At 62.0% G+C, this 23,470-nt stretch overlaps 5 protein-coding genes across 5 annotated transcripts; 4 read left to right on the forward strand and 1 right to left on the reverse strand.

Moving 5' to 3' along the window:
- Positions 1-35: 35 nt before the first annotated feature.
- Positions 36-3,962, reverse strand: CHLRE_05g242050v5 (uncharacterized protein). Its single transcript, XM_043062416.1, has 2 exons — positions 1,353-3,962; positions 36-1,124 (listed from the first exon to the last, which is right to left on the reverse strand). The coding sequence occupies exons 1-2, from the start codon at positions 3,522-3,524 to the stop codon at positions 840-842; spliced, it is 2,457 nt and encodes an 818-aa protein (XP_042924731.1). The 5' UTR covers positions 3,525-3,962; the 3' UTR covers positions 36-839.
- Positions 3,963-4,558: 596 nt separating this feature from the next.
- CHLRE_05g242000v5 (uncharacterized protein) lies at positions 4,559-10,696 on the forward strand. The gene is made up of 12 exons (XM_001700850.2): positions 4,559-4,948; positions 5,328-5,608; positions 5,876-6,007; positions 6,281-6,447; positions 6,615-6,777; positions 7,053-7,100; positions 7,301-7,423; positions 8,114-8,284; positions 8,408-8,494; positions 8,723-8,947; positions 9,094-9,160; positions 9,329-10,696. The coding sequence occupies exons 1-12, from the start codon at positions 4,762-4,764 to the stop codon at positions 9,979-9,981; spliced, it is 2,304 nt and encodes a 767-aa protein (XP_001700902.1). The 5' UTR covers positions 4,559-4,761; the 3' UTR covers positions 9,982-10,696.
- A 1,906-nt stretch (positions 10,697-12,602) lies between these two features.
- On the forward strand, positions 12,603-15,036 carry CHLRE_05g241950v5 (uncharacterized protein). The gene is made up of 3 exons (XM_001700849.2): positions 12,603-13,223; positions 13,487-13,743; positions 14,357-15,036. The coding sequence occupies exons 1-3, from the start codon at positions 12,728-12,730 to the stop codon at positions 14,432-14,434; spliced, it is 831 nt and encodes a 276-aa protein (XP_001700901.1). The 5' UTR covers positions 12,603-12,727; the 3' UTR covers positions 14,435-15,036.
- A 946-nt stretch (positions 15,037-15,982) lies between these two features.
- CHLRE_05g241900v5 (uncharacterized protein) lies at positions 15,983-19,704 on the forward strand. The gene is made up of 7 exons (XM_043062415.1): positions 15,983-16,481; positions 16,549-16,592; positions 16,660-16,736; positions 16,878-16,969; positions 17,115-18,075; positions 18,273-18,306; positions 18,465-19,704. The coding sequence occupies exons 1-7, from the start codon at positions 16,360-16,362 to the stop codon at positions 18,494-18,496; spliced, it is 1,362 nt and encodes a 453-aa protein (XP_042924732.1). The 5' UTR covers positions 15,983-16,359; the 3' UTR covers positions 18,497-19,704.
- Positions 19,705-19,761: 57 nt separating this feature from the next.
- CHLRE_05g241850v5 (uncharacterized protein) lies at positions 19,762-23,444 on the forward strand. Its single transcript, XM_001700848.2, has 7 exons — positions 19,762-19,916; positions 20,340-20,489; positions 20,744-20,929; positions 21,168-21,361; positions 21,703-21,805; positions 21,995-22,197; positions 22,405-23,444. The coding sequence occupies exons 1-7, from the start codon at positions 19,881-19,883 to the stop codon at positions 22,784-22,786; spliced, it is 1,254 nt and encodes a 417-aa protein (XP_001700900.2). The 5' UTR covers positions 19,762-19,880; the 3' UTR covers positions 22,787-23,444.
- The last annotated feature ends 26 nt before the right edge of the window (positions 23,445-23,470 follow it).

Genomic DNA, 23,470 nt, shown 5'->3' on the forward strand with positions numbered 1-23,470 from the left:
ACACAGCTTTAGCCTGCACCTTAGGCTTGCATAGTCTGTCCAAGAGCTTACAATGTGCTTGGTTGAAGACAAGTGCATGGCAAACATGACTACTATGCCACGAACTCCTTTTGCTCATCCGCGTGTCAGCCCCGGACTCCTGAGCGACTGCAGGTGTGCAGCTCTCCCCCTCGCGTCCGCTCTTCCCAACGGTTTGTGCAGTTACTACCTGCACGCCACGCAGCAGACATGCTGTTTTCAATCCTAACTGTAACGATGTGGCAACGTGGCGCATCCATGACGCGCCGCAGCCCCAACTTTAACAGCGTGCCACCTGCCGCCCACCCAAGCCACCCTGCGCATCAGCAAGACACCAGCCTCCTATCAACCCAGCACCTTGTCGATACAGCAGCTCCGGCAATAGACCAGCCGCGCGCTCATGCCTTGCCACCGCAGTTTGCTTGTTGAAAGCTGGGGCCTGGGCATATGCTGCACATTACGGGGCTACGGCAACCTCACCGTTACATTACCCTGTCGCGCCCATCCTAGCCCAGCCTGCCTACTGCCCACACCTCGGGCGCTCCTGCTACCGTGTACGCACCGAGGAGTACCCGCGGATGCCTCCCGGCGTCCCGGCCTCCACTACTACACAATGCACTGGGCATCAGATCGCGCTCCGTGCCTAAGTGCCCATGGATGACCACATGCCAGCGCTGCTGGTCGACGCGCCCGCCAATGCGATCGCAAGCATGGACTGCATGGTGCTGATGGGGAGAATGGCTTTCAGTACCAGCAGCGCCGCTTATTTCTCCAGCTGACGCCAGCACGACGCACAATGTTGTTTAAGTAAATAGAAGTGCCTAACGTAGTTCGGCAGACAGTTTGCAAATGCCCTGCCGCGTCTGGTGCGTCACGGCCAGCAGCTGATGCAGGGCCGCCAGGCGGTCGGCCTCAGCGGCGGCAGCACTGCGCCGGCCACTGCCTGCTCCTCCGCCCGGCGCACCACTGGGCCCTGCCGCCAGCCGCTGCTGCCCCTGCTGGCCCTGCGTCTCGCCCGCCAGCGCAATCGCCCCAGACGTTGACGCCCCGGCGCCGCCAATCCCTCCGCCGCCACCCGGGCCGGAGTCCCACAGCTCCTGCAGCGCCTGCGATCATGGCCACACGAAGAGGCACCCGTGCAGCCGCCGGCGTCAGTTGTGCACATAGCTACAACAGCAGTGATGGGACACCTAATACGTAATACTCACGGCGGTATTTGAAACAAGCAAGTGAGCAAGCGCGAGTGCAGTGCGTTGGGGTGCTAATGTACACCAGCCCGGCGCTGAGCGCTCAGCCAGCCTCAGCCAGCTGCCTCACCGTGCGGCCCGACCCACCTGTTGCACGGCCTTGTCCAGCGCCCAATCAAGGTGACAACACATGCCATATGAGTCGTAGCCCACTCTGGACAGCGCCGCGACCTGCAGGCCGCAGCCGCCCGCCGGCGTCCGTGCCGCCGCCGCCACGGCCGCACGCAGCAGTCGCAGCATGACACGCGGCCGCTCGCAGTGCACCGCGACGAAGGCGGCGGCAGGTACGACCACGAGCGAGCAGAAGCGCGGTCGCGCAGCCATTAGCCTCGCCAGCGCTCCTTTCTTGGGCGCCGCCTCCACCGACTCCTCGTTGTCGTTTTCCTCGGCCTCCGCCGCCTCCGCTACCGCCTGCCGTCCCCGCCGCTTCAAAAGGCTGCGCAGCCACTGCTGCAGCAACGGCTGGTCATCACCCGCACCACCGCCGCCGCCAACACCTCCAACGCCGTCACTTCCAACAAGGCCTTCACCTACACCGCTGCCTGTGCCGCTGTGCCCGGGCGGCATGAGCTGCTGCGCGATGAGCGGCCCGCGCAGCAGCACAAAGAGGCGCGAGGACGGCGGCTTCTCCCGCACCTCCTCGCCGTCCGAATCCACACACGTGGTTGGCTGGGCCGCCATTGCCGCCTCCACAGTCGCCGCCGCGGCGGCAGGCGACTGTGCGGCCGCCCACATTGCGCCCACCGCCCGCCGCAACACATCATCACCCGTGCTTTCCTTGCTGAGGCATGGCACTGGCGACGCCACTTCGGCAGCCGCGGTAGCAGCAGAGGTGGCAGCAGCTGTGGCAGTAGTGGTGGCAGCTGCAGCTGTGTCACCACCCATTTTTCCCTCCTCCTGCTTGTCCGGGGCCAGTTGCAGCTGCAGCCATACGTCGCACTTGTTCCAGACCATCAGGCTATGCGGCCAGCCCGTAAGCGGCAGTACCGCCCGCACCGCCGCCGTCAGGTCCGCGGCGGGGCAGGGGCTCGTACGGGTGAAGGCGCCGCCCAGGCCCAGCCCCAGCTCGCCCACCTCCACGCGGTCGCACAGCGCCAGCAGCCGCGGCAGGGGCTGCTGCGGCTGCAGGTAGCGGCGCATGCGGGCGGGGGAGGGGAGGTCCACTCGCTGCAGCGCCAGCAGCGGCAGCTGGTGCGGCTGATGGCGGCGGCGGTGCGGCGGGAGCCCTGCTGTCGTCAGCAGCTTGGGCAGCAGCGCCGCCGCCAGGTAGTTGAGGCCCCTGGCGTTGCAGGCGTCCACCGTCACCCGGACCAGCCTGCCTGCCTCCAGGCAAACACACAAATCCTCCACATTCGCGTACTCCTGCATCCCATGCTCCTCCTCCTCCTCCTCCTCCTCCTCGTCCTCGTTGCGGTTGTCCCCCAGCTGCTGGCGCGGCCGCTCGTTGTAGTTGTGTAGCGCGAACCCATGGAGCGTAAAGCTTTGCTCAAGCGCCGCCGGCGCACGCGTGAGCAGGTGCCGCAGGGCCCACAGCTGCTCCACTGCCGGCGGCCCGACCTCGGCGCAGGTGGCCGTGTCGGCCTCGTCGTCACCCGGTACGCCCGCCGCCGCCGCCGCCGCAGCCTGCGCCAGGCCCTGCCTCATCGCGCCATCGTACCCGTAGGGGTCCTCAAGCAGCCTGCCGCTCACCTCCAGGCCCTGCAGCTGAGGCAGCTGGCACAGGCTGCGGACTTGGCTCAGCCGCAGCAGGCCACCATTGCCGCCACAGCATGTGCTGATGTGGGTCAGGCGGCTGTGGGCGAAGGCGTGTATGCCCTGGAGGCAGCTGAGGTAGGGCAGCTCAACGTGGGTGAGGGCGGGCAGGGAGGCGGACAGCGCGGCGTACTCGGTCCAAAGGCCGATGGGGTTTTTGAAATAGAGATCCGTGTCGGGGTTGGCGATGAGGGTGAGGCGCGTCACGCCACCCAGCCGCCCGCCCAGAGCCGCGGCACAGCCTAGCATCGCCGGCACATCGCCCGCCACCTCGCACACCAGGCGCAGGTGCCGGATGCGGGACGTCACCTCCAGCCCCACGCCGGAGAAGCACAGCGCAGCCAGCAGGTGGGGGGCGGGCTCGGTCGCGGGGGGCGGCTGCACCCACGCCGGCTCCTCCTCTACCTCGGACGGATCGGCGGGGTCGGGAATGCGGAGCGTCAAGGTGGAGACGCGCTGGAAGCGGGCGAGCGGCGAGGCTTGTCCAGGGCGCCATGGTGCCAGCATGCGCTTCGCGAGGTGGAAGTATGCATGGTGGATGTTACTGTCGACGAGGTCGCGAAGAGCTCTGCACGTGCGTCGCGCGCCTCGGAAGTCGGAGCAATAATAGTCATCGAAGAACGCCCGCAGCGCCTCCGCGTCAAGCTCCCGCAGCACGTCTAGTAGAGTGATGTCATGGTTTTTTGAAGCCTCGGTTGTTGCCATTCTTCAAGGAAGCGCAAGCGGCAAGGCCGTCGGTGGCCAAACCGTGGCAACCTGACGCAAGTTGCCGGCACTTGCACGTTTAGGGCGGCTATCTATTCAATACACCTGTCGGCAAAGCTGTTTGGTATTATGATACTACAATTCCCTGTGGGGCTGCCTGCTCCGCGGGGCGTTTACAGCGACCTCCCCACAACCTTGCCCGCAACTCTCAAGTTAACCTGAACCCGGTGACCTTTCTGCTACATCTACCAAGCGGTATGGGGCTGAATTCCAAACAAAGGTACTGCTGTCTAACCGCATCAACCCCCCCACCCCCACTCGCACCCAACCCCTCACCCCCTCACCCACCCTCGCACTCATGCCTCAAATTGGTTGCACTGGGATCTGGGAACACCTTGCACACTACGGGACTAAGCCAACGTGCCCCTTTCCCTGTCCCATCGCGCCCAGCCTGGCCCAGCCTGCCCACTGCCCACTGCCTGGAGCTGCCGACAACATGACACGCCACGCTACCGCCAACTCCAACCGCCCAGCGCGCGGTCACACACATATCGACACGTATCATCTTCTTCAGCAAGTGAACATCCCGGTCGATGTTTTAAAGCCGCGGCACGCAGTGCACGTGAGCTTGTCAGGTTCACATCGCGACACCAGTCCGTTGGCCGCTGGCTGCTTGAGGGTATGAAACTGTGTAAGCATTTACTATGTTATTGAACGCGCCTGCCGGGAAGGCCAGCGTGGGCGTGCGAAATCGCAATCAATGAAGCCCATGCATCGGGCTGATCGTCGCGCTGGTTGCAGCTCCTCAGACTCACGGGCCAAAAATGCTGTGTTCGGCGTCCCCACAACCAGGACAGCCTACTTCTTGACCTTATTAATAAGTCGCTGCGTGTCGCGACTGACCATTTTGGCCCGGACTTGCGTGCTTGTGATTTGTGCTTCGACTAGATCCGCGGGCACCAAGGGACGCGGACAGCTGATAGTCAAGAACTAGATCCTCTGGGAGCGTCTGGGGCTGTCCCCGCTGCTCGCCAAGGAAATGAAGTCTCTCTGCCATGAGCTCGCTGGCCCCAGCGTTACTGGGTGCGGCCGGCGAAGCCTCCGGAAGGCTTTCAGCGGTGCCAAGATTGCGCAGGTCTCTCGCCCCGCTGTGCTTAACAGCGTGCAGCGCCAACAGCGTCTCGCCTGTTCTGCCGTGGCCGAGCTCTCCGCTGCTGAGCTGCGCGGTGAGCGCCTACTTTGATATGTACCAAAGATACCACTGATAGGTTTAGGCACGGAAGATCTGGACTTGGACCCCGTTTGCGCAAGCCGGGCGATGCACCCATTTCGCGGTCACGCCGAGCGCTGGGGTGCAATTTAGCGTGCCCGACAAGCTAGAAAACAGGGAATTACCATTTGTTTAATTTTGTTGCGAGAGATCTTTGCTTGTGTCCACCGGCCGCGCGGGGGAACTTCCGGTGTTGCGCAAGGTTGCGTGCGTGCCCACCATCAACACCTGTGCCAGGTCTGTGTCACCCCCAGGTTCCACCACCCTGCAATCTTCCAATTGTGTCTCGTTTGCTCGTTGTCTAATAGTCGTCCTTTGCTCATCCCTACCTGCAGCCATGAAGGTGTCTGAGGAGGACTCCAAGGGCTTCGATGCGGATGTGTCGACCCGCCTGGCCCGCTCGTACCCTCTGGCGGCCGTGGTGGGCCAGGACAACATCAAGCAGGCGCTGCTGCTGGGCGCCGTGGACACCGGGCTGGGCGGCATCGCCATCGCCGGTCGCCGCGGTACCGCCAAGTCCATCATGGCTCGCGGCCTGCACGCTCTGCTGCCGCCCATTGAGGTGGTGGAGGGCAGCATCTGCAACGCCGACCCCGAGGACCCCCGCTCCTGGGAGGTGAGGCAGGGAAGGTGACACAGGAGGTTTTGAAAGAGAGACAGGGAGGCAAAGATGGATGGCGGGGCGGGCAGTGACTTTGGGGCGGCATGGAGTGGGATTGGTGGAGTGGGATTGGGCACCATGTATCACAGATGTTGGCAACACAGCGCAGGGCCTTGCTCTGTGCTTGTGTTGACCGTCTAGTCCCCCGTGCCCTGAACCAAGTCTTTCCTCCTGACACGGTCCTCCATGTCCTCCTTCCGGCATTCCCTTCCTCGTCCACAGGCTGGCCTGGCTGAGAAGTATGCGGGCGGCCCTGTGAAGACCAAGATGCGCTCGGCGCCGTTTGTGCAGATCCCTCTGGGTGTGACTGAGGACCGCTTGGTGGGCACTGTGGACATTGAGGCGTCCATGAAGGTGAGCCAGCAAGGGAGGAGAGGGGAACGGCCGGGTAGGGCAGCCGGAGTTTAACCACGCCAATTCAACGGGGAGCAACGGGGAAGAGGAAGGGCCGGAAGAGGACGGCAAAAGCATTTGGTGGGGGCAGCGGCTGTAGTCAGAAGCGCAAAGGCTGCCACAGTGTGGCCCGCACCCTCCTCACCACCAGTTTGGCATGATCGTTTAGCATGGGCTGGAATACTCACCGCCAGTTCTCTCCTCTCCCCTCTCCTCCCCTGTCCCCGCCTGCAGGAGGGCAAGACTGTGTTCCAGCCCGGCCTGCTGGCTGAGGCGCACCGCGGCATCCTGTACGTGGACGAGATCAACCTGCTGGATGACGGCATTGCCAACCTGCTGCTGTCCATCCTGTCGGACGGAGTCAACGTGGTGGAGCGCGAGGGCATCTCCATCAGCCACCCGTGAGTGCGCGCGCTGGGTGTGTTTGTGGGACGGCGCGGCATTGGAGCGCAGGTGCGGGTGCTGGGCCGTGCACTTGTCCGTTGGTTCCCTTGGAAGCTTCGATACACACTCTTACTGCACGCTCTTTAACCGCCCCCCCCCTCCACCTCTGCCCCGCCCCGTGCAGCTGCCGGCCGCTGCTGATTGCCACCTACAACCCCGAGGAGGGCCCTCTGCGTGAGCACCTGCTGGACCGCATCGCCATTGGCCTCAGCGCCGACGTCCCCAGCACCAGCGACGAGCGCGTCAAGGCCATTGACGCAGCCATCCGCTTCCAGGACAAGCCGCAGGTGGGTGGGGGAAAGTGACTGGATGTCGGTGGGTTTTAGGTATGTGCGTGTGTACGATGCGGGGAGCAGTACGGAAGCGGGCACGAGCGGTGAGGGGGCAGGATTGTGGCGCACGCTCGGGCCAAGCCCGGGCTCGCGACAGAGGGTGGGCTTGTATTCGTAGTCAAGCGCATCAGGAAGTGCAGTTGACTGGATTCACCTGAAACGGCGCTGAGCGGGCGGCTAATAGAATCCCGCTTCCTGTCCGCCCCTCCCCTTGCCCTTCAATCCGTCAGGACACTATTGACGACACCGCGGAGCTCACCGACGCCCTGCGCACCTCGGTGAGTGGCGGGGGCCGTGCGTTTGTTTGTTGCGTGGGCTGGCTGGCTGGCTTTGTTGGATGAGGGCGCTGCTCACCACTCATCTCTTTGAATCCCCACTTATCCAGTTGCCTGCATGAAACCCCGCCTGACTCACTCCCCACCATCCTGTACCGCTTTTCCAAACATCCTTGCAACCATCCCGCCATCCCCACCCGCAGGTCATCCTGGCTCGCGAGTACCTGAAGGACGTGACCATCGCGCCGGAGCAGGTGACCTACATTGTGGAGGAGGCGCGCCGCGGCGGAGTCCAGGGGCACCGCGCGGAGCTGTACGCGGTCAAGGTGAGGAGTTGGAGGGGGAAGGGGCGAGGGGATGCGACAGAAGCGAGGGCGAGGGGAGCCGGGGTGGGTTGTTGCAAGTGTCGTGAATTATAGAATGACCCCAAAAGCGCCGGCCCAACAGGGCCTATTACTTGCGAGTCAATCCAACCCCTGATATAGGGAGAATGGGGTAGAGGTCGTATCACGACAGCAAGGATGTACAGTGGGCCTTGGGGTTGGGAGGTACAGGGAAAAAGGAGAGGACATGGGGTTGGGTAAGCGGGGAATAACAAATATACACCCAGCGTTTATGGAAGTGGGAGATGGAAACGGGGGCGGACGAACAGGAACAGGGGCCGGATGGAGGGGCTATGGGGGCATGGTGGGTGGGGGTACGGCGCGGGGCAGAGCAGGGTCTTGGGTGAATGGGCAAGATGCTGATGCTTGGGATGAAGACACTATGAGCAAAGAAATGGTTGTTGACGATTGCCATGATCATCGCAGTGGGGGAGGCGGGGTGGCAATACCGGCAGTCAACAGTTGGGGTGCGATCAAGATTGATTGGAGTACCAGCAGTGGCCGGGATCTGGCTGACGTGTCTCGAGCGAGTTGCTGGGGTGGCAAGGAGATGCAGGGGCAGACGACGTTGTGCGACCACACTTACACACATTTCCTTCCCCTTGCGTGTGTCCGTGCGCCCTGTGCCTCCAGTGTGCCAAGGCGTGTGCGGCTCTGGAGGGCCGTGAGCGTGTGAACAAGGATGACCTGCGCCAGGCCGTGCAGCTGGTCATCCTGCCGCGCGCCACCATCCTGGACCAGCCCCCGCCCGAGCAGGAGCAGCCCCCGCCGCCGCCCCCGCCCCCTCCCCCGCCGCCGCCGCAGGTACGTAAACGTATTTGATTGCTCAGGTGGTTAGCCTTGGTGTGGCTGCTGTTTGACTTGTGCAGCTGTCTTTGTGTACATGTTCCACAACCCTGTACTCCCCATATTCCGCCCCCATTCCAGGACCAAATGGAGGACGAGGACCAGGAGGAGAAGGAGGACGAGAAGGAGGAGGAGGAGAAGGAGAACGAGGACCAGGACGAGCCCGAGGTGAGAGGCGGCGCGGCGGCTTGCGGGCGAAGGCGGGGGGCGGGGCGGAGGCAATGCGGCCGCGCATGGCCAGCAACGGAAGGGCTGGCTATCAACACGGCGAGCGCACGATATTCATATAAGAGTGCCATCGTGCAATGCTGAATACTTGCGCCAACCGGATCTCGCTGCTCCGCTTCCACCGGACTGCTTTCTCATCTCTCCCCTTCACCCTGTGTGTATCCACAGATCCCTCAGGAGTTCATGTTTGAGTCCGAGGGCGTCATCATGGACCCCTCCATCCTCATGTTCGCGCAGCAGCAGCAGCGCGCGCAGGGCCGCTCCGGCCGCGCCAAGACGCTCATCTTCAGCGACGACCGCGGCCGCTACATCAAGCCCATGCTGCCCAAGGGTGACAAGGTCAAGCGCCTGGCAGTGGACGCCACGCTTCGCGCCGCCGCGCCCTACCAGAAGGTGAGTGCCCGAGGTGGTGGGTGGTGAATTGGGGCACGAGGGTATGTGGGCCTAAGGGAGCTGAATGGGGCATGTTTTCTTCTGAGCATCACGGTCAGAGCTTGACCTGTCCTCCCCGCTGTACCCCCGTGCACGGTCCGACACAGATTCGCCGGCAGCAGGCCATCAGCGAGGGCAAGGTGCAGCGCAAGGTGTACGTGGACAAGCCAGACAGTGAGTACAGCGCATCCCGGCGCAATCATTGGGCCTAGTTACTGCTGCAGGACTCGTGTGCTCTTAAGGGCTGGCAGCTGTCAGAAGCTCTACTCCTCGCACTGACCACTGTGCCTTTCTCTCCTTCCTCTCTCCCTCCCCGCACCCCTCCTCCCACTTCCTCAACAGTGCGCTCCAAGAAGCTGGCCCGCAAGGCCGGTGCGCTGGTGATTTTTGTTGTGGACGCGTCCGGCTCCATGGCTCTGAACCGCATGAGCGCCGCCAAGGGCGCCTGCATGCGCCTGCTGGCTGAGTCGTACACCAGCCGCGACCAGGTGTGCCTCATCCCCTTCTACGGCGACAAGGCCGAGGTGCTGCTGCCGCCCTCCAAGTCCATCGCCATGGCCCGCCGCCGCCTGGACTCGCTGCCCTGCGGCGGCGGCTCGCCCCTTGCGCACGGCCTGTCCACGGCGGTACGTGTGGGCATGCAGGCCAGCCAGGCGGGCGAGGTGGGCCGCGTCATGATGGTGCTCATCACGGACGGCCGCGCCAACGTCAGCCTGGCCAAGTCCAACGAGGACCCCGAGGCGCTCAAGCCCGACGCGCCCAAGCCCACCGCCGACTCGCTGAAGGACGAGGTGCGCGACATGGCCAAGAAGGCCGCGTCCGCCGGCATCAACGTGCTTGTCATTGACACGGAGAACAAGTTCGTGAGCACCGGCTTTGCGGAGGAGATCTCCAAGGCAGCGCAGGGCAAGTACTACTACCTGCCCAACGCCAGCGACGCCGCCATCGCGGCGGCCGCGTCCGGCGCCATGGCCGCGGCCAAGGGCGGCTACTAGGTGCCGAGTGACTGAGGTGGCAAGGTGCAGTGGCGGCGGAGGCAGTTGTGCTGGGGTGGCAAGGCGGACAGGCGAAGCTGGTGGGTTGCGACGAGGAGGAGGTGCACGTGCACGCGTAACATAAGAAGAACAGTGGGAGGACAGGTAGCGTGACTTGACTGGGACGAGGAGCGTACTGATGTGTGGCGTGTGTTGGTATGTGAGCGTTACCCCTCCCCTAGATAGCGGCGGTCTCCACTTTCAGGAGGATGAGAGCCATCATGAGGCTTTGAGGGGGCACTGGTTCGTGTGTAGGCTGAGGCTGCTGTTGAAGTCACAAGGCAGCACTGCATGCGCGAGTGAGTGTGGCCGGATATGCATCGAGTTGCAGGTACACTGAAATGAGGTGACTGCGGCGTATATCGCTGCCAGTACAGGTTGAAGCGGCGGGCACGGTGAATGGAGTACTCGGCCTGGAACGCTTGCGATCAGATGGTCGAGCTCAAGAAGATTTGGTTGAGCCGTTGGGTCGTGCGTCATATTATGGCTTGCATCTTCGGGGAGCGGCAAGAAACGGACTCCAATGCAGGCCCTCGGGCGAGAAAGATTGGGCGTGTCCGGGGGTGCATTCTCGCCGCGTGGGGCTGCATCGAATTTCGCTTGAGTGCCCCTTCCCGGGGAGGGGGGGCGGTAGTTCAACCCCATCATCGTAGGGGGGTTGTAAATGCCAGCCCAAACTAAACTCAAACCGAGCCAAACTAGCGGAGTACAGGCATTACGCTAGTGCTCGTCTACACAGCTCATCCGTGGACGCCGGTCGACTGCCTGCAGGTGCGCATCGGCTATGCTATCCGCGCGGTGTGGCGTCGCATTGAGTCTGTGTGGTGCTATCGCCTTGGCCGGGCGCCCGGAGCGTGAGGAATGCGCGTCAGCAAAACATCGACACAACCTGCCAGCTACCGTCGGTACAGTAACAGCGCGCGAACGACGCACCAATGCCTTGTCCCTTCTTGCTACGCATTTATGTGGGCACGGGTGGGAGCCACACACATCGGGACTACGCTTTCCTGCCCCTTGCCATGTTCCATCACGAGCGGGCAGAGGTGTTAGTTGCAAGCGATAGTACTTATGGGAGGGGGCCGAGGCGTTGTGGAGCGAGCGGCGCCGGCGACTAATGGGGGTTGGCCAAACGCTAGAAACCCGGCATTTGGGGGCTCCTGGGTGCCATGGGCGAGAACGTGGTTAGGGCCCTTCTTGCCAGCGGCGGCAGGCGGCGGCGGCCTACCCCTGGAAGATGCAAGCCCTGCCCCACGGTGATTCCACGGTTCTTGGTCAAGGTACTTGATTAGTGGGTGCCCAGACTACTGCCCAGGTGTCTTCCACGCTTTTAGTCCCACAACTTGTCCCCCAGTAGCCCAGCAGATCAGCTCCTCTGAGCAAGACCATCGCACACTGACACAAGGCGTCCTCGCCTGCCAAGCGCCGTGTAGTGCACCGTGTTATCCCCCGCCATGTTTGCCCGGAGCGTGAGGAATGCGCATCAGCAAACTTCCAGCCAGCCAGCAACTCGTCGGTACAGAAACTCCGGCGTTCGACCGGCCGCGCACTCCTGCCCTGCTGTTGGGTTCTGGGAATCAGCTGCACCCCCCACGAAGGCTGTACTGCGGCGGCTGCTGAGCCGGCAAGCATGTGTGTTGGTGGCTGTGGGCCATGCGTGCTAGACAGGTGGTGCGGAATAGCGCGGCAGCTGTGGAGAATTCTTCGCTCCTGCGCCTGACTACTGATGGGGGCACGTGGCCGTTGCAGGTGCTGACGTAGATGGCTTCGGCAGCTTGAGTCGCGCTAGGATGCGTGAGTTGGATGTCTAGGACGTGGACATGGCCGTGACGTGCACCATCGCTGGTGCGCGTGCACCGAGCCCGATGATGGCCCCAGCCTGAGTCGAGGAGTACCCCGGCGGGGGCGGGCCAAAACCCAAACCAACCTGCCTTACCACTATCCCATTGCACCCCCCCGCCATGTTTTCCCTGACCCCGCTGCCCAAGTGCCCAACCCGCCTTTGTTGCCCTGCCACGCCTCCAGCCGCCGCCACACATCCCCACCACCGCCGCGACTTGCGCCATCGCTTGGGAGCTGCGCTACAAGTGCCGGTGCTGGAGACACGCCCTCGCGGCTAGCGCGTGCCGCATGTCTTCCAGCTGGCTTTCCAGAGGCCGTCCAAAAGTGGTCCGCACAACCGTCGCCGCTAGACTTGTGAGGGCTCAATTTGACACTCAAGTGCAACCGGATTAGCGTTGTAACGCTGGCAGTTCCCGCCCTCGAAAAGGCCCGGGCATGGCTCCAACCAGCTCTGCTGCCTCGCGGCTAACCCTTATAAAGAAACGCGACAGTATGTGAAGTTTACTACGAAGGCAAAGTGTTGTTTGTTGCCCCAAAAGCGCGGCTGGCGGAGCCTCCGAAAGCTTTTGCAACGTGCACCTGCGCGCACGTTTCAAGCTAATCGAAAGCATTGGCCTTCCCATTCGTTTGCGAATGAGGTAGATTGCTTTCCACCTACCTCCGCAAAAGTCTCTGTTGTCGGAGGCGTGCATGCGCGGAAATCACCGATGGACCGGAAAAAGCCATGCGGGCGCACTAATGCACTGTAAGCTTTTCACGCTCTTACCCATTACTCACCTTGCAAGACAAAGAAGCCTCGTGTCTCTTGCCTGTACCGTCCCGAAACCACCTCTAGAATCCATCAAGTTCCGGCAAGGACCCTGCAACCATGCCCGTCGTCAGCTTCGGAGACATTGGCAAGGCCGCTAAGGGCCTGCTGGGTGGTGATAAGCCCACTGGCACCTTCAGCTTCGACCCCAAACTGTCCGTGAGCAGCACTACCGCGTCCGGTGTTGCGCTCACGGCGACGACCGTGCAGAAGGCCGACAAGGTGGAGGCGTCGCTCAAGGCAGCCTACAGCACCAAGAAGTACTCGGTGGACGTGGCTCTGTCGCCCGACAACAAGGTCACTGCGACGGCGTCAATCAACGATGTCGCCCCCGGCATTAAGCTGACCACCTCGGCTGTCCTGCCCGACCCGGCCACCGCCAAGCTGACGCTGGACTACAGCATGCCCTACCTGGCCCTCAAGTCCACCATCGGCCTAAACGCCTCGCCCGTGGTGGACGTGGCTGCCTCCACCGGCTACCAGTCCTTCGTGCTAGGCGCTGAGACCAGCTACGACACCGCCAAGGCGGCCGTCACCAAATACAACTTTGCCCTGGGTAAGCAACGGGCCAGGGTGTGGGCAGCGCCAATTACATGTAGCATCAGGGGGCTGGGCTAGATGGGGCGACTTCAAGTGTGACGCGGCTGTACAGTTGCTTACTGGTACATCCGTACAGCGGCCTGACTCATCACGTGCGATGCCTGGCCGCGCCTCCCCGGCCTGCCCTCGCTGGCACACCAACCCATGCCACAGTACAGCATCCTTTTTGATGCCCCTCTGACTGACTGTGTCCGCATCTATGTATCGTCCCGCCTGCAGGCTACCACGCGCCCGACTTTCAGGTGGCGGCTCACCTGACGGACCTGACCAAGACCCTGAAGCTCATCTACAGCCACAACCTGACCTCCACCTCAACCGTGGGCGCCGAGGTGACCCGCAAGCTGGCCACCTCCGACACCACCTTCGCGCTGGCCTACGCGCGCAAGCTGTCCAATGGCGCGCTCACCAAGCTCAAGCTGGACGGCAGCGGCGCGCTGTCGGCTCTGTACGAGACCAAGCTGCAGGGCGGCGAGAAGGTGCGTGTGTGTGTGTGGGGGGGGGGGGCTGTAAATACCAGCCGAAACTAAACCAAACCCAATGCAATGGAGCGAGGGGGAGAGCGTCGCCTATGCTTGACAACGGAGTGGCACGCGACAATGGCCCCCATCCCCGAAAGGCACCGAGGTGCCAGTTTCCCAGCAAACCATCCCGCAAACCGGTACAAAGAAGGCGATGAGCTCTTCGGTCTTGCGCATGTGGGCGGTGCTGACTGTAGCCGCATTCGACATCGCCACCCAGGCTTAAACACACGTACGCACGTTCTAACTAGCAAAGCAGACAAGGCAAACGTTTGATACCCACCTCGAAGACATCAAGGGCGTGTACATGTGTGTGCGTTGGGAAGGCACAAAGGCAGTGGAAGGACGCAATGAACCATGCATCTGTAGGAATGAGCAGGGCAAACGACGCGGAAGCCATTGCGCACATGCGTCTGTAATGCGTGGGGAGCGGGCTCCCGGTGACAAGGACGGACATCCGGTACACAACATCGGTTGGTCAGAAAGCACAAATGCACCAGCCGTACGGTGCATCCTGTCCCTATTACTCTTTCACTCTTTACACACCGCCACTCCCTCCTCCGCCTCGCAGGTGACTGGCTCGCTGCAGCTGCAGGCCACGGACCTGTCCAAGCCAGTCAAGTACGGCTTCGCAGTGGACCTGGCGTAAGGCACCCCAGGAGGCAGCAGCCAAGGCGGCGGCGGGGGTCCGACTGGCTTGGGGGCTCGGGGGCATGGAGCTGCCACGTTCGCGTGTGAGTGCAGGCGTGGAGCCCCTGGCGCCTGGCAGACAACTGACTGAGGCCTATGGCGGCGAGGGCGTGTGAGTGGGTGCTTGAGCGGCTGAAGGATGCATGCTCAGTAGCCCGGCGTGTTTGTGTTTGCTTGCCTGTTCACTGTGCGTTTTGTGAGTGGGCTCAATAGGCGGTGGGTTGTTATGGGGAGGGGCCAGAGGGAGGAAGTAGCTCGTGGACGGGCTCGCCTGCTCGACTGAGTGGAGTCTTGACGGACCTGGGACACAGGCGGATACTGCATGCATCCCTCACACTTCGGGTGAAGGAACTGGCACGGCTACCCAGTGTAGTTCTTCCACTGCAAGGGATTTGGCATCAACCTGCTACGTACGATGCTGTTTGTTCTCTATCGTTGCTATATGGGGTGCGCGACAATTGAACCGTCTGGACGTCTGAACTGCCGAGAGAGCGGTATCCGAACTTACGATGTGGGACAAGGCAGCTATGGCCGCCCATTCGCATGTAAACCAGTTTACATTTGAGGCTAGAATGGTGTGAATAGAACAAGCAGCTAGAGCCAGTTCGGAAACGTCTGCTGATGCCCAACACCCCAGCTCAGCATCCCTTGGGATGGCCATGGATGTCCCAACCTGTTCCTGGCACACCGCACTTTCCCCCGTACTACCCTATATGCCTACAAGGACAGCGTACTAGTACGTAGTACGCACAATTAGTGCGCGTTAGTACGTGCTACGTGCCGTGCAACCCTGGGGCGGGGGCGACGGTGGCGCTGGCCCTGGAGGCTGCGGCGGCGGCACTGGCCTTGGCGGTTGCGACGGTGGCGCAGGGCCTGGCGGCTGCGGCAGCGGCACAGGGCCCGGAGACGGTGCAGGGCCTGGCGATTGCTGCGGCGGCGCAGGGCCTGTTCAGCAATGGCGGCGTGCAACTGCGTAGCGGAGGGGGCAGGCATGATCACGTGGAGGAGAGCGCGGCGCCACCCCAAAAGCAGCGCCAGCGCGCAGGTTGAGACCTGCCGGTGTCTGGTTTACGGTCTTGGCTGGCGAGCATAGCATGGCATGGTGTGTGGTAGGATTTGCCGTTTGGTTTGTTGCCTGCTGTGCTTGCGTTGGACACTGTGGATGCCCGGCTGTGGCTGTGGCACTCCCTCCAATTGGCTATCATGTCTACCGTACTTGTCCATCGGCCTTGTTCACCGAACTCATAACGTAAGCAACGGCCTCCGTTGGCTTATATCCCGTCGTGCTTTTGGCAAGGCAGGGAACAGGAGAGAACCGCTACCAACCACCACCTGTCGCATCGCCGGTGGCTGGCTGAACCCCGCTCGGCACGGGCAGTTGGGTGCCCGCCGGAAGTCGCTATGTGCCTGGGTCGCTATTTGCTTTGTCGTCGTTGGACGCGAGCGTTTACATGGTTGCACCCCGAAAGAACGCGTCTGAGCATTTGGAAACTTGCCCCATCAGTTTCACCACTGGTTTGTTCTGCTGTGCTTATCCTACGCACGCATTTGAACAAATTCCACTCACTACGGTTACGCACATTTCTTGATTGCCTTTACGTGTTCTACTGTAGGGGACCAAAGCTATTCCCAGCGAACCCGACTCCTTCGGAGGCGATAGAAGATAAAGGCCTTTTGTTGCTGGGTTGTGTGTAAAGCGTTGTTTTTTCGCTAGGCTAGCTCACTGTGCTGCTGCAGTCCTCGAAGTGGGCCTTGCACAAGTTCTGTCCCGACTAGTCGTCCCGGCCCTATTGCGGCCCATTCAAAGCAGCCAGGAAAAATAGGCTGTGGTGCGAGCAAGGGTGAGTCCTGCACGTCAGCTCATTTCTCATTATTTGCTCACGTATGTCTTTGTGTTCGGCAGGTGCCGACGTTGCACCGTCGGCAGCCCTTACAGCTGCGCCAAATGCGAAGACGGGCTCGTCAGCCGCGTCGGCCGAGTTCACGCCTGAAAGCAAGCCTGCGAAGTAAGCTGCAGCGCAGTGCATAAGCTCGGCCACGCGACATAACGGAGTTTCGTATGTGCCCTTGCAGCCGACAACCTGATCCACAGGCACCCGAAGCAGCGCGCGCGAAAGGTGAGCTCCCTTGGCGGATGCAAATGTGCCCCGCGACTGACCCTCGAAACTGCGCGCTGACCCGCAGAGTCGCGTGAAGCCGCGCGGCGAGTAGACCAAATAGTCAAGGCTGGAGTGTCTGAGTTTGAAGATGACTCGAAGCCGGTAAGAGGGTAGAGCGACACGCCCTCGACGTGCGGTTGTTGGACCGCGTTGGACCCCGACGCAGTGGCGCTCCGCTGGGGGCTGCTGTTGGACGGCGTTGTCCTATGCGGGCGCTAAAACGACTCCTACGCATTCCTGCAGGCTGGCACTCTGCCGGTGGCGGCAGTGCCGGCCCTGCCGCCGCCGCCTATGACGCCGCCCACCGGCGCCTCCAAGCCCACGTACCAGCCCTCGTGAGTCGCGGCTGGGGTGCGGGTGGGCAGGTCGACGACTCAACGTGGAAGCTGGCGTCTTTGGGTGATACGGGATGCTGCCTTGCAGTACGGTGTCTACCCTGCTGCATGTTGATGCAGCGGCTGTCTGTTTATGCACGCGCAGGGCTCGTGCGGATGAGCCTGCAGACACATCGTACTTCCCGGAGCAGGTGTCACTAAACTTAGGTGGTGGTGGAGGTGGCTTTGGGGCGCCCCCAGCTCAGTCCTCCTCACTGCAGAGCTTCCAACCCATGGACTCGGCGCCACTCGCCCAGGCACCGGCCCCGCAGCCAGCCATGCTGCCGGCTCTGGGCACGCAGCCTTCGATGGGGGTACCGATACAGCAGCCGCAGCAGCAGCAGCAGCAGCAACCACCACAACAAGAATACCAGCAGCAGTATCAACAACCGCAGCCGGTGCATTCGTTACCGTCATTGCAGCAGCAACTACCGGAGCTGGCGGATGACCCTGAGCCTGCTGCTGCTGCGCCACCCCCGCCGCCACCCCCGCCAGCCCCCACAGACGACATCTGGTCCTCCCTGCAAAGCACCTACCGGATCAAAGACCCGCCCGCGGGGCCGTCCTCGGCACACAGCAAGGCGAGCAGCGGTCGGGGCCGCAAGGGCGCCCCTGGCGGCGAGGTGCTGGTGCTGGGGGACGACGACCCCTTCAGCGGCGGCAAGGGCATGCCGGCGCCCAACCTCAACGGCACCATGAACCGCACCTCAGGGTTCGGGGGCCGCGGCAGCCAGGCCGGCGCCTTGCCGCCGCCGCGGCCGGCCGCGGCGGCCAAGTCGGGTGGCTGGGGCGCGGGCAACATGGCGCAGGCGGGCGAGCTCATGATTGGCGCGGCGGACGACGACTGGCTGGAGGACGGCGGGGCGCGGCAGCAGCTGCCGCCGGCGGGCGGATTCGGCGGGCGGGGGGCCGCCAGCAATCGGAGTGACGAGTACGGTGGCGGCGGTAGCTACAACCAGCCGGCGGCGGGGCTGAACAAGGCGCCCCTGGCTCAGGGCCGGCCTGCTGATGACATCCTGTGTGAAGACGTGGAGGATGTGGACATGCTGCTGGAGGACGAGATGCAGGTGGGTGGGCGGGGAACAGCAGGAGTTTATGCGGGGCATTGACATGGCCGTGCGCCTGCCAGTTGTGCTTGTCCCTGGCGTGCCACTCAAAGTCGCGACTGTGCACTACCTGTGAGCCTGCGCATCAACTGAATTTTGCGGCTGCTTTGTCCCCTTCTTTCCCTCTTCGTGTCCTTGTGCCCAACCTTTAGCGACAGGGAATCTCGGACAAGAACCTAGCAAACAAACTTGGTAAGCGGCGAGCGCGCTTGAGGGTCATGGGACAGTGGGCGGTGGGCTATGCCGCCGCAGTTTGCACCTTGCCCTGCCGCACTTCCGGGTCCAGTGCTTCGCGATACGAGTCTGGGCTCAGCTCACGGGCATCTTCCATTTGTTCCCTTGCTTCGCAGCGGCCTTTGACGCACAGTTCAATGAGGATTGATGCAAGGAATTGCAAAGAGACAACACGTGGAGTACAGTACATACTTCTTGACGCCGTGTCATTTTGGCTTCACGTGTCTCGGACTGGGCGGTGGGCATCTCACCTCCGCAGTGGTCGCCTGTCGGGCGCTTGGCGAGTTAGGGCTGTTTGGCCAGCGTGCTGAGCTTCTGAAGCCGCTGGGGCTGCTCTCAAGGCGTGTTGGTTTGGGTATCACGAATGCCACGCGCGCCACAGTGGATGGCTATGCGTAGTGGCAGCATTGTCGGCATGGATGATAGCCGCATAGGGATGCACATGACCCCAGGCGCATGAGCTGTGCCTGTGACGTTGTACTACAGCATGCGTTTTGGGTGGCTATTACGGAGGTGTACACATAAGCGGTAGCGTCTGACCGGTCATCTATGGTACCGTTGGTACATTCATCAATAAAAATGATACAAGCGGGGGCAGACGGAGGCATTCACAACGAGGACTGCATCGCATAACCGCAGGCAAGGCTAACACGAACGACTTCATACATTTGGACTCAAGTGTGCATGCTGCTAACTAAGGACCGTATGCGTGTTATGCCTATAAACAAGGCGTGTGGCGTGGACACAACATAGAGCTGCTGAGCAAGGACTTCGTCCCCGTGCGTGCTGCTGGAGAATGGAGGAATTTGGGCATGCGCCACGCCCGCCGATTGATAGGTTGGCGTTTGCGTTCTGACACCGACACCGGCCGCCTCCGTGACCACGTGGCCCGGTTGGCGCTGTTAATATGTGTCAGCCTGTTCCTTGTCTCACGCTATTTGTAGTCTGGCTGTCTATTCCTCCTGCTCTGGGCATGCGCACCGCGTAGGAGGTGTGGGGAGTGCCCGAGAGGTCGTCAGGCAGGATGCGTGGGACAGGGCCAGGGGCAGGTTGGCGTAGTCCTGTGGTGTACAGCGTATTCCCAACCCCAGTATTCAAGTTGCAACGTCCAGGCAAAATGGCGCGGTACAACGCCGGAGTTGCTGTACCGAATCATCGCTGACTTGCTGGCGGGCTGGTAGTACTGATACGCACCCCTGCGCATTCCTCACGCTCCAAGTCCGTCAGGCAGGGAGCGGGAAATCGAGAATGCTGTGATTGGAGTGCTACATGCATGGATGAAGCCGATAGAAGAGACTGTGACGGGAGCCATGGGGGATGGCAGTCGTGGCACAACGGCTAAACCCTCATGACACCCTGGCCCGGACGAGTTGCTGCAGGCGTTATTACCGCTTCAACCTTGCGCACACATACCAAACCACAACTCCCGACGCTTAAAACTCGTTGGCTGTGCCGTTCCTTAGCGTGACACAAGAAAACTGGCGCGCAAGAAGATTAGGGAGTATGACGCTAAGCGGCTTCTCAAGGCGCATATGAAGCGTCTAGCAGGGATCGACTTGCCTATCCAGGTGCGCAAATTTTGTGTCTCAATAGGAAGTGCTGGAGTTGCGGTGTGGGCCGGTGCTTGCGACATTCGCTAAGCGATCCCGCCAGGAAGGAGCAAATGAATGGCCAAGAACTGGGCTTCCCAGTACATTGAGACAATAAAACCCAAGGATATTGCGATAACCACAGTTAGTTGCATCGTGGGGCTCTAGGGCGAGTCCGAGAGCGAGCCATGCGCGCGAGGACGTTGCAGGTGCACACGTGCAGGTTGGCGAGGGTATTCCTGATCGGACAGCGCTGCAAGCGAATGTATTGGAGACATTGACGCCCCTGCTTGGATGGGAAGCGGGCCCAGTGGCGAGTGGTTGGTCCCTGGGACTCCCTGCAGGCGGAGGTCGAACCGCCGTGTGCCCAAACCCCACATCGATGCTTCTGCATATGTACAGGTGGTTCAGTTCACTGCAAACACAAATGCCTCCGACCTGCTGAATGCCAATCCCTGGCTGGCGAGCACCAAGCTGGTGGTGAAGCCGGACATGCTGTTCGGGCAACGCGGCAAGAACGACCTGGTGGGACTCAATATGGACTTCAGCCAGGTGTGCTGGGGGGGGGGGGTCGCGGGGGAAGGTGAATCGTGGCTATGTGTGTGGGGGAGAGGAAGCAGTCAATACAAAAGGCCATACCAGACGCGACCCAGAACAGAAACTTACTGCGGGACAGGGAGCACGAGCAGGACGGCTTGAGGGGCGGCAAAGCTGCATGTATGATGTTCGGTTGGTGGTCCCTAGTAGTGGTGCGTGTTCGTCGGATGACCTACTCCTGTGGCTCACCCACCGAACTCGTGCTGTAGGCGATTGATTTCGCCACCGCCCGCCTGAACCGTACCGTCACTGTCAACGGCTGCACCGGCCCCATCACCACCTTTGTGATTGAGCCCTTCGTGCCGCACAAGGACGAGTACTATCTATCCATCACCACCAACCGAAACGGTTGGGAGGTGTCGTTCAGTGAGGCGGGAGGCATCCACATCGAAGAGGTGGGGAAGGGCGCGGGGAATGATGACAACGGCGGGAGGGTTGCAGCTTGAGATGGCGCCTGTGGCAGTGGATGCTACCGTGCAGCATGTGCATGGTGGTGCGTGTCCGCACATTGTTGGTGGCTGGGTGAGTGCATGCGGGGGCAGCGTGTAACCTCTCAATCGACACGATTTGTCCTTTACTCCCTCCGCCCATCGCACCCTCGCCGCCCGCGGCCCTTCCCTTCCTCTGTTTCAGAACTGGGACAAGCTGCGCACTGTGGTGCTGGACACACTGGACGCCAACCCCAGCGGCGGCCTGCCCGAGGGCGCTCTGGCCCCCCTGATTGCGGGTCTGCCTCTGGAGCTGCGCCCCACCCTGGAGCGCTTCATCGCCTCCGCCTTCGCGGTGTTCCACGACCTGGACTGCAGCCTCATGGAGATGAACCCCTGGTGAGGGCCGCATTCCTGGGGTGTAGTGTCTCCAGTCCTGCTTAACCCAGGGGGTTTGGGCGTTTCACCATTCCCGTCAGCCACAAAGCCTGCTGGGATTGCAGCTGGGATTTGCATACTGGGGTCGGGGAGGGGGTAAGTACCCGCCCAAAGTAAACCAAACCAAGCCAAACTATGTATGGGGGTATGGGGTCGGGCGGGAGGGGCAAGGAGTGGATAGGTTGGACACAGGGCGCCTGATATGCACATGTGTGATGCGCTAACGTTGGCTACTTGTGACGCTGCAGCAGCAGTACTGCAAAGTATCACTTAGGCACCTACCCACATCCGCTCCTGCTCAGGACGCTGGACTCTGCGGGCCAGCCCTTCCCCCTGGACATGCGCGTGGAGCTGGACGACACAGCCAAGTACCGCAGTGGCGGCAAGTGGAACCTGGACGGGCAGGTAAGGTTGGAACCGTATGGGCGGCACTGTCTGTGTGGGCATGTCTGAGGAAAGGACAATGAGGCACACTATATGTGACTGTGGATGGTGTGTGGGCGGTCTCGCACTGGTCTGCTTGGGGCGCAGTGCGGTCGACTGTGCGGCGACCCCTCCTGACACCGAGCCCGCCCTTGTGGCTGCTGGCTGCAGGAGCTTGAGTTCCCACTGCCCTTCGGCCGGTTACTGACGCCAGCTGAGGCGGCTGTGAGCGCGCTGGACGAGGCTACCGGCGCCTCGCTCAAGTTCACAGTTCTCAACCCGCACGGGCACGTGTGGCTCATGGTGGCGGGCGGCGGCGCCTCAGTCATCTACACAGACACCATTGGTGACCTGGGATACGCGGAGGAGCTGGGGTAAGCGCTCGGAGGGCGAGGGGTCGCGTTGGGGATGATTTCGCGCAGTTTGAGGGTGACCTCAGTTACCGGCAACTCCTCAGACGTCTGGCCATGCCCGCCTATCACCAAGTCCCTTCCACACGCTCCTGTCCCGCCCTCGCTCCCATCCTTAAACGCACTTTTCACTCCTGCTCCTGCTCCTCCTCCCCTATCTTCCCCGCGCAGCAACTACGGCGAGTACAGCGGTGCGCCCAACACGGCTGAGACGTACGCCTACGCCAAGACGGTGCTGGACTGCGCCACCGCACACGCGGGGGACGGGCGGCCGCGTGCGCTGCTGATTGGCGGCGGCATCGCCAACTTCACTGACGTGGCCGCCACCTTCACAGGCATCATCGCCGCGCTCAAGGAGAAGGCAGCGGCGCTGCAGGCGGCCAAGGTGCGCATCTTCGTGCGCCGCGGCGGCCCCAACTACCAGAAGGGACTGGAGCTGATGCGCGCTCTGGGCCCGCAGCTGGGCGTGCCAGTGTCTGTGTACGGCCCGGAGAGCTCCATGACGGGCATCTGCGCCGAGGCCTGCCAGTACGTCAGCGGCGCTGCGGCATGAGACGGAGGCGGAGGAGGAGGAGGAGGAGGGGGTGGCGGAGAGGAAGAGGTTTGGGGGGCGCAGGAAAGTGAGTTGGAGTCAGTTGGGAGTTTCGGCGGGGGGCGGGGCCGCTAGGAGCGTCCACCACGGGGTTGTGCGTGACATCTGGCAGTGAGTGACGTCACGAGTTGGCGGTGCTTACGGCAGGAATGAGCCGCAGTGAGTTGGTGTCTGGGCATGACGCAGTGGGTCGGGGCGGAAGCAGCCGTAAGCACGTGTATGGGGGAGTTGGATCAAGCAAGACGATTGCAAGCATAAGAGAACAAGAGGTTACGACCACTTTCAGTTGCCACCTACCGGGACGCAGCCTTGACCACGCAGGTGTATGGTATCCAGTGAATCGAGTCTGGCACTTTTGTTAGCGAATAGAGGTTACATGTGGGATGACAGCCACGGGCAAGCCTTTTGTTAGCTGATAGAGGTTACATGTGGGACGACAGCCGTGGACTAGCCAGGGCCCCAAAAACGTACGAGACACGCACGCTCACCCGAGGAGAGATCCCCGAATGACCCCCATGCTCCTCGCCTCCGGAGAGGGGAGGAACCCCAGGCCCGGCTCACCGCAAACGCTAGCGCTGCTCACCTAAGCCGTGGGTCGGCGCCATAAGACTACCTCTTGCGAGTCCCTAAGCTGACAAGCTAGGG

Source organism: Chlamydomonas reinhardtii, chromosome 5, assembly GCF_000002595.2.
Source record: "Chlamydomonas reinhardtii strain CC-503 cw92 mt+ chromosome 5, whole genome shotgun sequence".
Taxonomy (NCBI): Eukaryota; Viridiplantae; Chlorophyta; class Chlorophyceae; order Chlamydomonadales; family Chlamydomonadaceae; genus Chlamydomonas; species Chlamydomonas reinhardtii.